The 15,573-nt window shown below is 37.8% G+C and overlaps 1 protein-coding gene across 1 annotated transcript; it reads left to right on the top strand.

The window, feature by feature from the left end:
* The first annotated feature begins 704 nt into the window (after positions 1–704).
* Positions 705–8,080, top strand: crls1 (cardiolipin synthase 1). Its single transcript, XM_088086115.1, has 7 exons — positions 705–1,328; positions 2,501–2,638; positions 3,203–3,332; positions 3,485–3,570; positions 5,581–5,649; positions 6,372–6,463; positions 7,489–8,080. Exons 1-7 carry the CDS (start codon positions 885–887, stop codon positions 7,580–7,582), a joined length of 1,053 nt encoding a protein of 350 aa, XP_087942241.1. The 5' UTR covers positions 705–884; the 3' UTR covers positions 7,583–8,080.
* The last annotated feature ends 7,493 nt before the right edge of the window (positions 8,081–15,573 follow it).

Below are 15,573 nucleotides of genomic sequence, written 5' to 3' on the forward strand. Positions count from 1 at the left end.
GTAAATCTTCGCACTTTGTTTTTACATTATCACAAAAATAGGTCTGACGGTGGTTAAAACATGCTTTAATTTCAAATATTTTATTTCAGATCCGAGCATCGACCACAGGTCTGGTCGCAAAGGCCTTCTTGAAACTGAAGGAATTATTATTATTTTCTTGAATAAATTGCTTTTTTGAGGGCTTTATCATATTTAAAAACTTATGAAATTTTGAAGACTTATCAGGTCTGATGTTTCAACTTTGGAGGCATATGTAACACTCCAGGACCTACAAAAAAGTCTCTTAGAGCCAAACTGTAAACCCAACAGTATATATATATATATGTATGTGTATATATATATATATATAATTATTTTTATTTATTTATTTATTTATTTTTTATTTTTTTAATAAATGCTGTTAGAGGCAATCAGAGGAGGAGGGACATGATTTTTTATTTCTGGGTCTCATTCTGGACTTTCGCCTTGGATTTTTTTTTCGCTTTATTTAACAAAAGATGTGTACAAAATAAGTCAGACAAACACAAACATACATGAGAGCACTTAAAAACATGACTTACTACACAGAATAAATAGTAATAAACCTAATATCAATATATAAGCCAATAAAGATATGTAAAATGTTATTAAAATATAAAAGGAGGACATGAACAGTTATCAAAAAATACATATTTAAATACTTTTTACATTTTCAAAATAAAAGCCTTGGTAACGTCATCGGCGGTTTTGCGACAGTGTGCGCGGTGTCGGTTTACGGCAACATGGCAGCCTGCTGTCAGGAGCTGAGACTCCGTCGGCTCTGACTGTCGGAGCCTCAAACTTCACCATGAAAACGGTTACGGACCGCACGAGGCCATCACGTCGGTAACGGAGGGCTCGTGAAGATGATGACGATGTGTTTTCGGAGGATTTCCGCGCCGCTTTGCCGCAACGCAGCCACCGTTCGCGCGTTGGTGTCCGCGCGCTGCGCGGGTGTGTGTCGGCTCGAGCCTGCGCCATGGCGGCACGCGCACTCACCTGTCACCCAGTGCGCAAGGTTGAAGCCGCCCTCGGTTAACGGCTCGTGGCTCGCGGGGTCGGACGGCCGCGTCGCGTGCTGGAGCGGGATCCTCCAGCAGGTAAAAGCGACGCCGCGGCACGCGCACGGAACCGTGATTTGGCACCGGGGAGGTCACGAGAGGTCGGTAGCCAGTTTCCGGTCCCCGCTGTCACCTACAGCTCGTGGGCTCTGCAGCGGAAAGAGCGAGGAGACACCTGACGGCTCACCGGTGGACCGGAGTGACGTCAGCGCGGTACCGGAACACGGACTCTTCAAATTCAGAGTGCTGGTGAGTCACACCCCGTTTTTATTTATTATTTTAACTTTTAATCATTTATTTTTATTGTAATGATTGGTTTTGTTATTATTATTATTTCTATTATTATTATTAGTAGTACTATATTTAATTATTATTTTTATTACTATTGTTATATTTTATAGCTATTATTATATTTTATTATTATTATTAGTTGTAGTAGTACTATGTTTCATTATTATTTTTATTATTATTGTTATTACTATTGTTATATTTTATAGCTATTATTATATTTTATTAGTAGTAGTAGTAGTAGTAGTACTATATTTCATTATTATTTTTATTATTATTTTTATTACTATTGTGATATTTTATAGCTATTATTATATTTTATTATTATTAGTAGTAGTAGTAGTAGTACTATATTTCATTGTTATTTTTATTATTAGTATTATTATTACTATTATTATATTTCATTGTTATTTTTATTATCAGTTTCCTTTTGTACATTTGAAAGTCATTATTTTAAAAAAAGTAGCTAAAGCTGCATATCAAAAAAACAAAAGTAAAGAGGCTTAGACAAAACAAACAAAAATATACCCACAAACTTGAGGGACAGTTTAAAATATTAACATATGTGTATAAATACACTTGGAGTTATTTAAAAATAGTATTTAAGTAGTAGTATTTAAAAATAAAAAAAGTAATGAAACACAGTGGTTTCCTGATCCTCAGGGATGTAACAATGTAACTATAAGCAGTGTTTGAGAGTAACTAGTTAAATGTAACTATTAAATGTGAAAATAAATGTAACTGTAATCAGTTACAGCTTTAGGAAAATATATAGTTAACCCTGAAGACCTGCCGTAATATTACACACCCTGATATTATTATTTACTTTCATTTAGTCCTAATAAATATCAAATATCCACTAATTTTCTAAAAATTTAACCCTTTAAATGCCAGGTTTTAGTCATGATTTTTATTCCTTTCACATAAAACTTGTTCAGCAAAGACAGGAAATAATCAAATTATTATTTTTTTACCTTTTGAAACCTTAAACCTTTGAAAACATTAAAACAAAATGTGTCTAGAATAAGTTTAGGCTGATTTTTCTGTTGCACAGTGTTAGAGCTGTTACATGTCTCTGACTTGTTAACCCACTCTTGACCTGTGGAGTAACACATGTTCCTGTTTTTCCGCAGTATGAGAACCCGTGGACGGTCCCCAATTTCTTGTGTGTGTGTCGCATTTTGCTGGCTCCGTTTTTGGGTTATCTGATCATCCAGCAGCACTTTCACCTCAGCCTCGCCCTCTTCACACTGGCCGGAGCGACCGACCTGGTAATTCAGATCCGGACACTTTAAACACTCGTAGGATGCGACGGACAGACACACTCCATTGTGTATTATTTTTAATAAATGCCATTAGAGGCAGTCAGAGGAGGAGGGAAATGATATTTTTAAGACTAATAAAATACTATGTGGATGCAGTGACAGTTTCAGCAAATATTACGGTTATTTTCCTAAAAGTTAGAAACTAACAGAAAAGATTGGAGCGCTGCGATGACGTGTAATCAGAGTTTGTCGCAGAACATTATCCAGCTTTATTTTTTGAAACGTTGGCCGGTCACATTATAAAACAGCTGACAAAATGATCTTAATTAAACATGTTCGTTAATGATCAGGACATCCCAGACAAGGCCAGTAGAGCAGGGCGCTAATTATTAAAGGGGATGTGCCGACCTTTGACCTACAAGTGAGTAAAAAGGCTGCAAACGACCGAAATATTATCTAGAATTGCCAAATAAACACCTGAGGGTAAGAACTTCAGTTTCCTAAATTAAAACGTGACAGTTTAAAAAGCATCTTTTCAAATATCGTCATCTCTTTCTGCCTGTTTCTCAGTTGGACGGCTACATCGCCAGAACGTGGCCGACTCAGAAGTCGGCGTTGGGCAGCGCTCTCGACCCGCTGGCCGATAAGATTCTCATCAGTATTTTATATGTCAGTCTCACCTACGCCGAACTTATTCCAGGTAATAATCTGATATTTTCACCATCTGAGAAACTGACGGCTGCTTTTATTTGTTTTTTCCACTTTATTGTGTCTCATGTGATGCGTCTGTTTTCTGTGACGACAGAGTTTATTCCAGCGGTGTTGATTGGGTTTGTGTTTTCCCACTTTCAGCTCTCCTGACAGCTCTGGTGATTTCCAGAGATGTTGGTTTGATAGCTGCAGTTTTCTGGGTCAGATACAAGACTGTACCTCCGCCGGTGAGCACGCTTCTTTCAATCTAAACACCGAGACAAAGATTTTTATCGAAAGTCCCGGTAAAGCAAAAATAAATGTGTGTACGGTCTATATTACACCACAGAAAATGTGTTTTTAACCAATTATTTAACCCTCTATGGTACGCACTATGATCCCAGTTGGTAAAAAAATGTTTGGGGTGTTTTTTTGTCTTAAAATAGACCAAATAAACATAATTAAGAGACATTTTCAAAAAATATTATTTTTTTAGTAGTTTTTAGGGTTCGTTGCCATATGGCAACACCGTACCATAATGGAAAGTAATGAAAACATGAGAGTTTTGTTTAAAATTGTATGTAACATTTATTTTAAAACTCATGTTATAGTATAAACAATCCCCAGTAGCCTGAACAGGCGTCAAGTAAAGTGTTACCCATTTTACACTCTCTTACTGGTAATACCTGTCACTTCACTATCATCCTCACTGTCTTCCCTCTCCTCACTGTCTCCATTGCCCTCACTGTCTCTGTCCTCACTGTCCCCACTGTCCTCATTCTCTGGCTCATAATCTTTATCCGTCTCACTGTCTTCATCACTCTCACTCTGTGTTTCCAGCAGCTCATTTTCCTCGTCACTGAATTCTTTGTCATCTTCACTATCATCTAGTGGGAGGGCTAGTTCAGCCTTTTTCCGCGATGTACCATAAAAAAAATTTGCATTCATTCTGTAAATGGAAGAAAGATGTGTCAAATATCATCATATGCAATGTGGAAAGGACTCACAAAGTGCATTATTATAGTTTATAGACTATAGAAGATCAGTGTACACCAATGCAATTGCAAAGTAGGCCTATATACAAAATGTTATCAACATGCCAGGCTAGCAATCCATAATGGTACGGTGTTGCCATATGGCAACGTACACATTTTTAACATTTTCTATTATTTATTGATCAACTACAGTGCAAGAAACTACATGATAATGAACTTAACTAACCTATTGTTGAGTGTATATTTTTTTTCCCATTGAAAAACTTCAAAAAAACACTTTTTTTGTTGAATTTTTAGGCGTCAAATGGTGAGGCTCCTCCCGTCCATGATGTCTGCAGAAAAGGGTTTCAAAATGGCCTATAGAAAGTAATGTGACAAATTTAAACACTGCTATTGGTTTAATAAGAACCCCACCTCTTTTTTAATGCATTGCATCATAACTTGGTATGTATTATCTGTGTGTAGAAGGCTTAAAATGGTGTTGTTGCCATGTGGCAACGCTGTACCATAGAGGGTTAAAAAAAAAAAAAAAAAGTGTATAAAATCAGGTTTCAGACTCCTGAAAATTTTTTGGGCTTTTCCGCTGAAGGAGCTGAAACTACGTCATTAGACCTCTGAAACCTGAGAAAAGTGGTTTGATTACTTTTGAGAACACAGAAAAACATAATGAGCAACATGGCAAGAAATATTCAGCTAACTGGAAAAAAAGGTGACAAAAAATGACCTGAATATTAACTGAGGGGGTTATTAGAAATAATCAAAAAACTAGACGTCCAGAATTAAACTAACTATGAACTAAATTTATAGTTCTTATAATTATACAGTTAAAATGTTACAGACAAATATTTGCTTAAAGTGTGCTTTCTTAAAGTCCTCATCTCGTCTGTTTTTGTTTGCTTTTTTGCTTCTTATTTTCGGGTTGTTTTTCTTATAACTTTTTACTGATTTCTTGCTGATTTTGGGGCTCTAAGTTGCTCGTTAGCTTCCTCCCATGTTTTTGAAAGAAATCAAGCCAATTAGGTTTCGAAGGGTTAACTCTGCAGTGCAGTGCTACACAGTTCAGTCTTTTCAGGTGTTTCGTAACATTTCGAGCGTGTTTCTGAAGAAATGAAGGATTTTGCTTCACCTGGACTTTAATACAGTTTAATTTCAGGGGCAGTTTCATCAGAATAGAAAGTAACATTAATGTACTCTGATTACTAACAAAGGAAGGAAGGAATAAAATGAATGCGTGTTTAAAATCTCTTCCTCTTTTTCATGCAGGTAACCCTCAGCAAGTTTTTTAACCCCTGCTACACCACAGCACAGCTCAAGCCCACACTCTTCAGCAAGGTGACACACACACATCCACCCACTCGCTCTCTGCTCCGGACTTTTGAACATTTTGTACCTTTCTGCACTAAAGTGGAGATTTAGCAGCAGTGGAGCCATGAAGATCATGATGTAATGAGCATGTGGGATTATTTTATTATTTTTTGTTCTTAATAACCTCTGCAGATACAGAAACTGAAAACCTTGCTCGGTGGATTACAGAATCTCTCCTAAATTTTGTTGTCATTTTGCAGAAAGGATGTTTATGGAGGTAGATTTTTTTATAAAATCAGTGCAAATCAGATTTACAGTTTCAGTCACGAAGGAAACCAAACAAACAGATATGAAACTGTCAGTGAAAATCATCGTCCCGTTACACCTTTTTTTTTTTTTGGGTCCGTTCTCGAATGATAATCTGTGCAACACAGATGCAGAAATGTGTCGTGCAAAAACTAACACATTGAAATTCACTGTCAAAATGTTCCTTTATGGCTCCACCGCAGATTCTGCATAATTCATCTTGATACCCTCAGAAAGTGGTGCCTGGCAGGAGTAGTTTTTTATTTTAGCTGCCAAAAAGTGTTTTTGTGTTGCTGGAACCTGCCTCAGCTGTTGTCTCGGTGTGCAACAGATTTTCACAGAAATAATGAGCCAGACCTCATTTGTCGGAGGAGCAGGTAGTCTTGAACGTGAAAGGCTTTTGTGCGTTTTTCATCTTGTTATTGTGACTTTTTGTGTGTTAGGTGAACACAGCCATCCAGCTGCTGCTGGTTGCGTCCTCGCTGGCTGCTCCGGTCTTCCAGTATACAGACAGCGTCCTGCTGCAGTGCTTATGGTAAAACACAAACACTATATTACACGAACACACAGGTTCGGTCCACGTGACTTTAATATCCATGATGTCCTGTACTCTTCAGTGTAGTGGTAACAACAACAACAACAACAACAATAACCTGTTTACTGGGCGAAGGGTTTTTGAAACGATTTCATCTCAGTCAAGCACTTTGATTCGGTTGTTCCAGCAGAGTTCAGGTTAAGAGCACTGACTCATTTCATCCACAACTCGGAGTGAGTTGGAGTTCAGATCCGACTCGGGACAAACAAACGATTGTGTCACAGTAACCTACATTTTCATACAAATTCAGCAGAGTGTGTCACTGATACAACAATAAGAGCAACAGGCATCGATTATTTTAGCTGGGTTTTTTTGTAAATGTCTTCTGTGTTCACACAGAACGTGAAGCAAATATTTTTGCTTTGTGTTACTCGCACAAATACGCTGCTGGAGAGCAATTCATAACTTAACAGCCGTGCTAAGGCAAAACGTCACAACTCGGCAGCTCGGATATCATTGAAATTTCCCACATTAATTATGATTTTGGAGGGTTGTTCATGTGCTCAGAACCCGTAAATACTGTAAATACGATAGTTTCAATATTGGTAAATATGCCATCAGATAATGTTTATTTTAACTCTTTCCTTATTCTGTGTTATGACAGATAAATTAAAGAAATATGTTTTTTTTAAAACACTTCATATTTTAGGTTTTTCATTTTCTAGTGTGCTTTGCTTCTGCCACAGTGACTTTCTTTGACCACTGCATAAAAAACATAGATTTTAATTGCACAACTTTAATTCAAATGTAATAATTTGATACAGTGTTTTGAAAGTTATCATCTAATTGATCGACTTCGTCCGGCCGCTGGAGTGTGATTACTTAGTGCTCACACAACACAGTAAAAACCTGGAGAATTATGCTGTTAGTATTATTTTTAAAAATTCATTTTATTTTATTATTCAAAATTAAACTGGTCAGTCGGATAGAAATTGAATGAAATTATTATGCTTGTTATATTTTAGGTATGTTACGGCGGTGACTACAGCAGCGTCAGGCTACAGCTACTGGCACTACGGCCGCAAGACCGTCCGGGTGCTGAACACCAAGTCACCATGACAACCACGACAGGAAACACCCAGAGAGCAAAAGCAGCAAAACAGCTGCGGCAGAGACGCTGATCAGTCGTGGCTAAAATCATACAGACAGATGGACGATCGCCAGGAGCTCTGAAACCAAGTAGCTGTGACAGCCATTTTTGAGTCGCCATGGCGATGACACACGGAAAACAACCGAGGCCGCAGATGGTTAACTGCAACACTACAGAAACGCCCAACAGCAGCTCTGCTACCAGACCGGCTGCGGACGAGAGATAGAAACAGCAAACTCAAATATAGATCAAACACACATGCACACACACGCGCACACACACACACACGCACACACACACATACACACACACACACACACATGCACTCAAACATACGTGTCGAGTATATGTTCAGTGATCCTGCAAGAGCTTCTATTTTTTCTTAGTTTTTCAATCAAGAGGTTGCAACGTCAACATGATTGTCAGTTTTGTAAACCAATGATTTATGATTAAAAAAACAAAATCTGCTTTGGTGTGTGTGTGTGTGTGTGTGTGTGCGCGTGTGCATGCGTGTGTGTGTGTGTCTGTTTTTTTATGGGCAGGGGGAGACAAACATGTTTAATCTCACGAGACACAAATCTGACAGTTTATCCATTTTAAAATGTATAAAAAAAGCAGCAACGTGCTGCCGGTGCTGCACAGGCCGGCGCGCCCTCGTGACCTCGATCCCTTCGGTCGTCCCGAGTCCTCGGAAATTTAATCTCAATGCTAGAGCTGCATATTCTTATTATCATAGTCTCCAAATTTTCTATAGCTGTCGTCATATTACTCATTGGTTGTGGCGCGCTGCACAGCTATTTTATTTATTTTAACCCTCAAAAACCTAAGTTACAGTTGCGTCTTTATTTTGAATAAGCCAAATAAAAAAGCGAATGCAAATACTTGCTATACTTGATATGCTTGATATACTTACTTTACCATACTCTAATCAAACCCCTTTTTTCAGTTTTACAATAACCCACATCGACATTGTTTTTCTCAGCCTATATTCAGACGCTTTTCACAAGTATTTAAACCTCATAAACATGAGCAGGTAGCTTTATTTCTCTCTAAAAACATGGGGGAAGACAATGAGCAAATTTCAAGAAATTGTAGGAAAAATGTGACAAGAAAACTGAAAATTAATGTTAATGTAACAAAAAAGAATTAAAAAACAAAATTATTTTAAAAAAGGGAAAAATATCCAGAAACTTAGAATTATATATTGAAAATATGATTCAGGTATTATATATGGTGTTATATATATATATATAACATATATATAACACCATTATAATAACACTAACATAATTTTCATGTCCTTGCTTCTTTCTTTTTTTTTTTTTTACTTTACCTCTTTTTTTTGCAAATTTTCAATGAATTTCCACTATTTTCTTGTTAAATTTGGGGTCTTTTCTTGGACCCAGGTGAAACATGCAAACATATGCACATCTGTTTTTTGCTAAATGACTTTAAACACGTCGTTTTAGCCAGTTTCCTCTTCCTGTTTCAGCACTGCTGCATGTGTCTCTTAACTCAGGTGCCTCGTGAATCTGGTCTCTGCTTATTTCCCCGCTCACTGTTGTGATTAAGAAAAGACCCACAGACGCTGCAGTGCTTCTTTCAAGTCCTTCCAGTCTGGAGATCAATAAGCCCAATAAGCCAGAGGTTATTTGGAGACACCAGCCACTGCTGCAGCTTTTTTGGCTGAACTCCTCTGGCGGTCGTATCTGACGCCGCTGCTTATTCTCCCCTCAAGAAAAAGTAGCACGCTGAGGGAAACGAGGCTGTGTAACCTTTTCAACTCTTCCACTTATTTACCGGCAATTTTCAGCGCCGCTCGGGTGATGCTGTTTCATTACCGACCGAGTGCCGATGACTGCCAGGCTTGTGCGAGTTGTTTTCGTGGCCTTGTGTGGGATGTCTGCTCATTATCTCTTCACTGAATAATTTAAAGTCTCATTCTAAAATGAGATATCCATCAGCGGGAACAAATTGATACCTACGCTTATTAAATGAGTGCTCAAAGAAGTTCTGGTGCTTTCTTTCTTTTTTTTACGAGATTTTATTAGATAGTTACTTAAGTCCATATTTGAAAAACACAGATTGGGAGTGTGTAATTTGGAAGTGCTGGATGATGCCCCACAGGCCTCCTGTGTAATGTTTGGGAAAAGCTCTTTAATTAGAATTGCCTCCGAGATGAAAGCTTAAAATAAATCAAACCGCTCTTTTCTTTTCAAGCTCTGAGCGGTGAACTTGTACTTTACCGGGACGCAAGTGATCATGATTGACGGATATTGGAGTGATTTAGGTGGAAAAGAAAAATAGAAAGAACTGATGCACAAGCAAGCAAAACATATGTTAATTATTACAGTACATTTCTTTACAGGGGGAAGCACAATGTGCTGCACAAAGTGCAAGATAAAAGTCGCTTACACAAATCAAAGCCGTCAACGAAACATAAAAGCAAATCAGATCCATTAAAAATATAAATAGAAACTCATAAGATAATAATTAAGATGAAAAATAAACCAATAAAAGTCAGAAGTGATTAAAAAAATTTTGCAATTAAACAAAAATAACCATATTAAAAGTAGACCTTTAAAAGAGGATAATGCTTATACTTAAATTAATTAAATATAAATTAATTTAAAAAATAAGATAGAATGAAACAGGTTAAATAGATCTAAAAAAAATAAAAGACGATAACATTCGAGTAAAATGGGACCAAATAACAGATAAACCAGTAAACCAATGGGATTGGTTCAGTGTGGCGCAGTGCATTGTGGTAGTTGTAGGTTTACTACTTCTTGAGCAAATCGATGCCACAGATTAATGCTCTAATTCTCTGTTTTTTGTGGGGTTTTTTTGTTGTTGTTTTTTAATCTTGTTATGTAGCACCAGTTTCAAAGTATTTGCATCTGTCTACTAAAGAGACAGACCAGTTTTATGAAAGGTCGTCTTTCCGGCAGTGAAATGCTTCATTAATTGTGATTTAATTAGATTTTAATGATAAAGGATAGCAATCAAACCTGTCGAGGTTCCTCAAAAGCTCTTTAAAATAAAATAAAATAAATTTAAAAAAGTTTTCTTAATCGAGTAAATAGATATTACAGTTCAGATGACAGCAGTAGAACAGAAAAGGATGCAGACATTAATCTTCTTTTTACTAAAGTATCAGTACTCCACAATGAACCTCCATTACGTCTCGTTGCGTCCTGCTGAGAAGCGTTTTGGGAAGTCACTGTGAGGCCGTTCTCAACCACTAGATGGAAGAACCAGATAGAAACTCTTAAGATGCTTTCACACAAATTACCTCGTGGCTGTTTTCATTATATTATACCGGATTAATTCAAATACTGTTACCAGGATTAAGGCTGCTCTCTGATCACAGCTGCGTGAAAAGTGTAAAACTTCCAGTGAAATATTATTTTCCCAGCACATTTACACAAAAGTTTAGGACACAAGTTTGACAGTTTGACAACAGTTATTTAGTTATTATGCAGTAAATAATTATTACTGTAGTCATTCATGTTTCTGATGCTGCAGTATTTATTCAGCATTTTTAGAATTAATCAAATTGGTGACTTTTCCACCTTAATTCAGTTATTTATAGGTGAAACACAGATTCCTGATGGTTGCTCGTTCTGAAAATGGACATGTGTAAAGATATTGAGTGTGTGTGTGTGTGTGTGTGTGTGTGTGTGTGTGTGTGTGTGTGTGTGTGAGAGAAATATGAGCTGCTGGCAGGTTCGGTGCTCGTCAGTACCCGATAACACGCTTTACTGACTCACTGAAATGCTTCAGAACTGCAGTTTAGTGAGAAAAGCTGCAGGCGAACATGCTCTGAGACTGTAGATAAAACAGCTGTGCAGAGACGTTTGACTGTAACTTTCTGTTAACCCTTTAAAACACGGATACATATCAGTTCTCCTTCACAAGCACTTACGACCTTTGACACCTGAGCAAATTTGTTTGGAAAAAAGGCAACAAGCAACATGGCAAGAAATGCCCTGCAAATTGCAAAATAATAAAATAAAAGCAAACAGAGAGAGTAAATGACTAGAAAATTAACACACAACAGGAAAAAAATGTCAAGACAATTAATACTCATCGTAATTATGTATTTATTTCACTATTTATTTTCCTTTTTTTAAAGTAATTTAAAGTTTCTTTTCTTCTATTTTTTTTTTATTTTATTTTTATTTTATGCAATAATTTTAAGGAAATTTTCTCTTAACTTTTAGCAACTTCGTGCTATTTTTTGTGTGTGTTTTTTTTCAAAGTTCCTTTATGCCTATGTTACTCAGGTGTCAAAGGGTTAAACATGGGAGGAAAGACAATGAGCAACTTGGCAAGAAATGTCCCACAAATTGCAAAAAATTAGTAAAAGTTGATTACAAAAAAAGACGAGAGGATAAGAAAATTATCAAAAATAGTAAAAAAAAAAAAAAATGTCCAGAAAGTTATGTATATAATTTTAATAATTTATTATTTAAAAGTATGTTACAGAAAAATATAATAAAATTTCTGAAATAAATTTTTTCAGCACTTTCTTGTAGCACCTTTTCTTGTTTTTTGTTTGTACTTTTTTGTTTGCATACTTTCAAGTAAGTTTCACATTTTTTTTTATTAACTACAACTTCTATTTTTATAATTAATTTTTGGGGTCATTTCTTCTTTTGTTGCTCATCTTCTTCCTGTATTTTTCCAAAAAGAAAGTTCAGTTCACTCAGGTTTCAGTGTTGTGGTTCAGCAGCTTTTATGTTTTTGTTATTGTTTCATTCCTTACTCTGTCACATATTTGTGTTCCCATTTTCAAAGACACTTTTTAAAAAACATTTTAGATTTCCAGATGCTTGGTTTGAGAGAATTGGGGTAGTGATTTTTTATTTATTTTCTCAGTAAAACAGTGATACAGATGATTTAGTGATGGAGGCGAGAGCCTTCACACTTCACAGCGCGGCTCTCCAGAGCCCACCGACAGGCTGAATCACTCTAACAAGGACAAACTGTGGATGTGCGCACTCGTGTCAGCACGGCCCTCCAGCTACCGTTCACTGCTGCAGTCGGTCCTGCATCAAGTCCAGAGTCCTCCAGAGCTGAAGAGAGCTCAGCGCTCGACTCTGTCGTCCTGCTTATCTTACTGTTAAAGTCAAACACGGCTGCACGTGAAGGCATCGTGCTTTTCATGTGCTTACACACCAGGAATGAGCAGGATCGCCATTATCTGGACCTGTTCGACCGTGAATTAGATTTATTGGTAAATCTCTTATTGGAGATATCTGCTCCGAGTGAGAGCGGAGCAGATATCCGGAAACATGGGCGTAAAATGAGCGGAGCAGACATTCAGAGTCACCAGTTTAATCTAAATATAATCATCTACTTTGCATGTAGTAGACTGAAAATGTTGCAAAAAAGAAAACTGTTTGTGCTGTTTTTCAGGTAAAAATTAGTGAAATTAATGGATATTTGATATTTATGATTAGGACATTAAGTCATTTAAAGTAGAAAATAATATTTATGTATAATATTTTTATAAAGATGATTTTGAAAAGTGCATTTTTGCACAGAGAGACACGAGTGTGTGCACTGTTAAAGTGGCTCTAAGGGTTAAACTGACCTCGCTCTCAACACAACAAAACACACTTTGGTGAGTTTCCATAGGGACTATTTCTTCGACTGAAAGAAGCGAACCCTTAAACAGTTTCCTGAAGATCTCAGGAAATTCAGAGGAGCTTTTTTGGGAGAAGACTGCAATTAAAAGCAGTCTCTGGAACGGCTTTTATCAGCTGTGAGGGAACGGATGCTGCTGCCACAACATCCGGCTGCACTTGACACGTCTGCGGCTACAACAAGTAAACATGTAGGCAGTTTCCAGTTGCTACGCAGCTCAGCGGGATCGCTGCCTTTTAACTCCGTGTGTGTGTGTGTGTGTGTGTGTGTGTGTGTGTGTGTGTGTGTGTGTGCAGGCAGCTCCAGGGTGTGACTGAACGCGTCGTAGGCACAGAGACTCTCTGAGCTGCCAGAGGTTCAGAGCCAAACTTCACTTCAAACTTGACTGGTTATGAAACCCACTGAATCAGAGTCCTTATAGTCCTTACAGCAGGCCTACACACACACACACACACACACACATACACACACACACACAGCTGCACCAATACAAATCCATATGGGTACAATAGCCATGCACACACACACACACAAACACACGCTCGCACACATGCACACTTGCGTCTTTTCTGGTCCTGAAATAGCTCTCAGCCTCCCACTCTCCCTTATATAAGCTCCCAGCACGGAGATCTGCTGGTGAAGACTGGGGTGTGTGCAAATGAAATGTGTGTGTGTTACAGTGCATGTGTGCGCCTCTGTCTGTGTGAGTGCCAGTGTGTGGGCAGTAGGAGTGTCTTGAGTCTTGTGTGTAAGTAAATGTGTGTGGAAACGTTTGTATGTTTCTGTCAGTGGCGGTGATGCAGCGTGCAGCAAATTAGGAAACAAGTTCTGAAGGAAAATGTTATATTTTTTTGTGGTTTTCGTCCGTCGTCATTTTGTTATGATGCCGCTGAGATTCTGTGACATCACCAATATACAGTTTTAGGCAACACACTCAGACAGTGATACAGGTTATAAACAGTTTTAACTCAAATGATTTGGAATTTAAAAGAAGGCATGGTTATTATGGTTGTCTATTACATTTAAAAAAAACCATCCATGCAAATTATGTTTGTTTTTCCAGAGTTTTCCTCAGTTTCAGGATCAATTCAAATCCTTATTTATTTATTTACTTACTTATCTAACTAAATCTAGTAAAAACATCTATTTAAAAAAATAAAAGTAACTTCATAAAATAAACAAACAAAAACTACAAATAATGATGAATCTTGACAGTAACAGTAAATAAAATCTGTTTAAAATGTAGAAAATTTAATGTAATAAAAATAGAATTTAATAGAATGACAGCATAATTAAAATACTAAATTGCATTAAATGAAAACATCTGTATAAAATGAAATTGGGGGTTTTAGAAATTTTAGTAAAGTAAAGATTACAAAAAATGCCACCGTGCAGTTCCAGTGTGTGTTAAAGGGTTAAACTGGGACTGAATTTCGTTGGCAGGCTGTCCCGTATAAACGCTGTGTTGCTTATCCGAATACTGAGACCCCAAAGTGATATTCAGTCTTAAATTATGAATGTAGAGAAAAAACCCACAGGAGGAATCTCTGCTCCCAAAACTGCCGTAAATGGCGGCGTGCGTTTACCTCGTTCTCTCGACTTTCTGTATGCAAATCGAGCTGAAGACTCCCGAACTGAATCCTTCCGAGACGAAACCTCCCGCCCCCCTTCTGTGGGAGCTCGTCCGTCTCATCTCACCGAGGTGCAACACAGAGCACCTTAACTGCTCTTTTGTGCTGACAGCCATGAAACTGTTCGCCGCCTCCCCGGCGTTTACTGAGGCGAGGCGCCCGCCGCGTTTATGTGAACAATGCTGGATTGTTATCTGGACTCAGCAGCGTTTCTGTTCTGTTTGTGCAAAATCCCGTTTGTCCTTAATTATGATCTCACGATGCCTCGACGCAAAGTCGATGCTCCTGTCGTTTCTACACATCTGTCTTTTAGTGTGAGAGTTTCTGTTTGCATGTTTGCAGATAAATGTAGCTCCGGCACGGGCGAACAGTATTAGGTATGAACTCACAGCATCGTGTGTGTGTGTGTGTGTGTGTGTGTGTGTGTGTGTGTGTAGGAGGCTGCAGGCTGGTAAAGTGGGCCTTGTGAGACTGTATATCAGATGTGTGCAGTATTATTTGTGTATAAGGTGTTGTGTAGGTCACGGGGTCACGCTGTGGCACGGGCAGAATGCTTTATGATCTTCTACGTGAACATGTGGAAATTGATATTTTCCTGCGTGTGTGTGTGTGCGCGTGTGTGTTAAGACAGACAGCTGTGTGGTTGGTGCAGCAGGAGGCAGGTTTCCATTACA

The sequence above is a fragment of the Plectropomus leopardus genome, chromosome 13, assembly GCF_026936395.1.
Source record: "Plectropomus leopardus strain MGB_pleo_1.0 chromosome 13, ASM2693639v1, whole genome shotgun sequence".
Classification (NCBI taxonomy): domain Eukaryota; kingdom Metazoa; phylum Chordata; class Actinopteri; order Perciformes; family Serranidae; genus Plectropomus; species Plectropomus leopardus.

Excerpts from the sequence above, each read along its gene's own strand:
- crls1 (XM_088086115.1), top strand. The coding sequence starts at position 885 with ATGATGACGATGTGTTTTCGGAGGATTTCCGCGCCGCTTTGCCGCAAC. Across the intron at positions 1,329-2,500 it reads TCTTCAAATTCAGAGTGCTG|TATGAGAACCCGTGGACGGT; the intron begins GTGAGTCACACC and ends GTTTTTCCGCAG. Across the intron at positions 3,333-3,484 it reads CTACGCCGAACTTATTCCAG|CTCTCCTGACAGCTCTGGTG; the intron begins GTAATAATCTGA and ends TCCCACTTTCAG.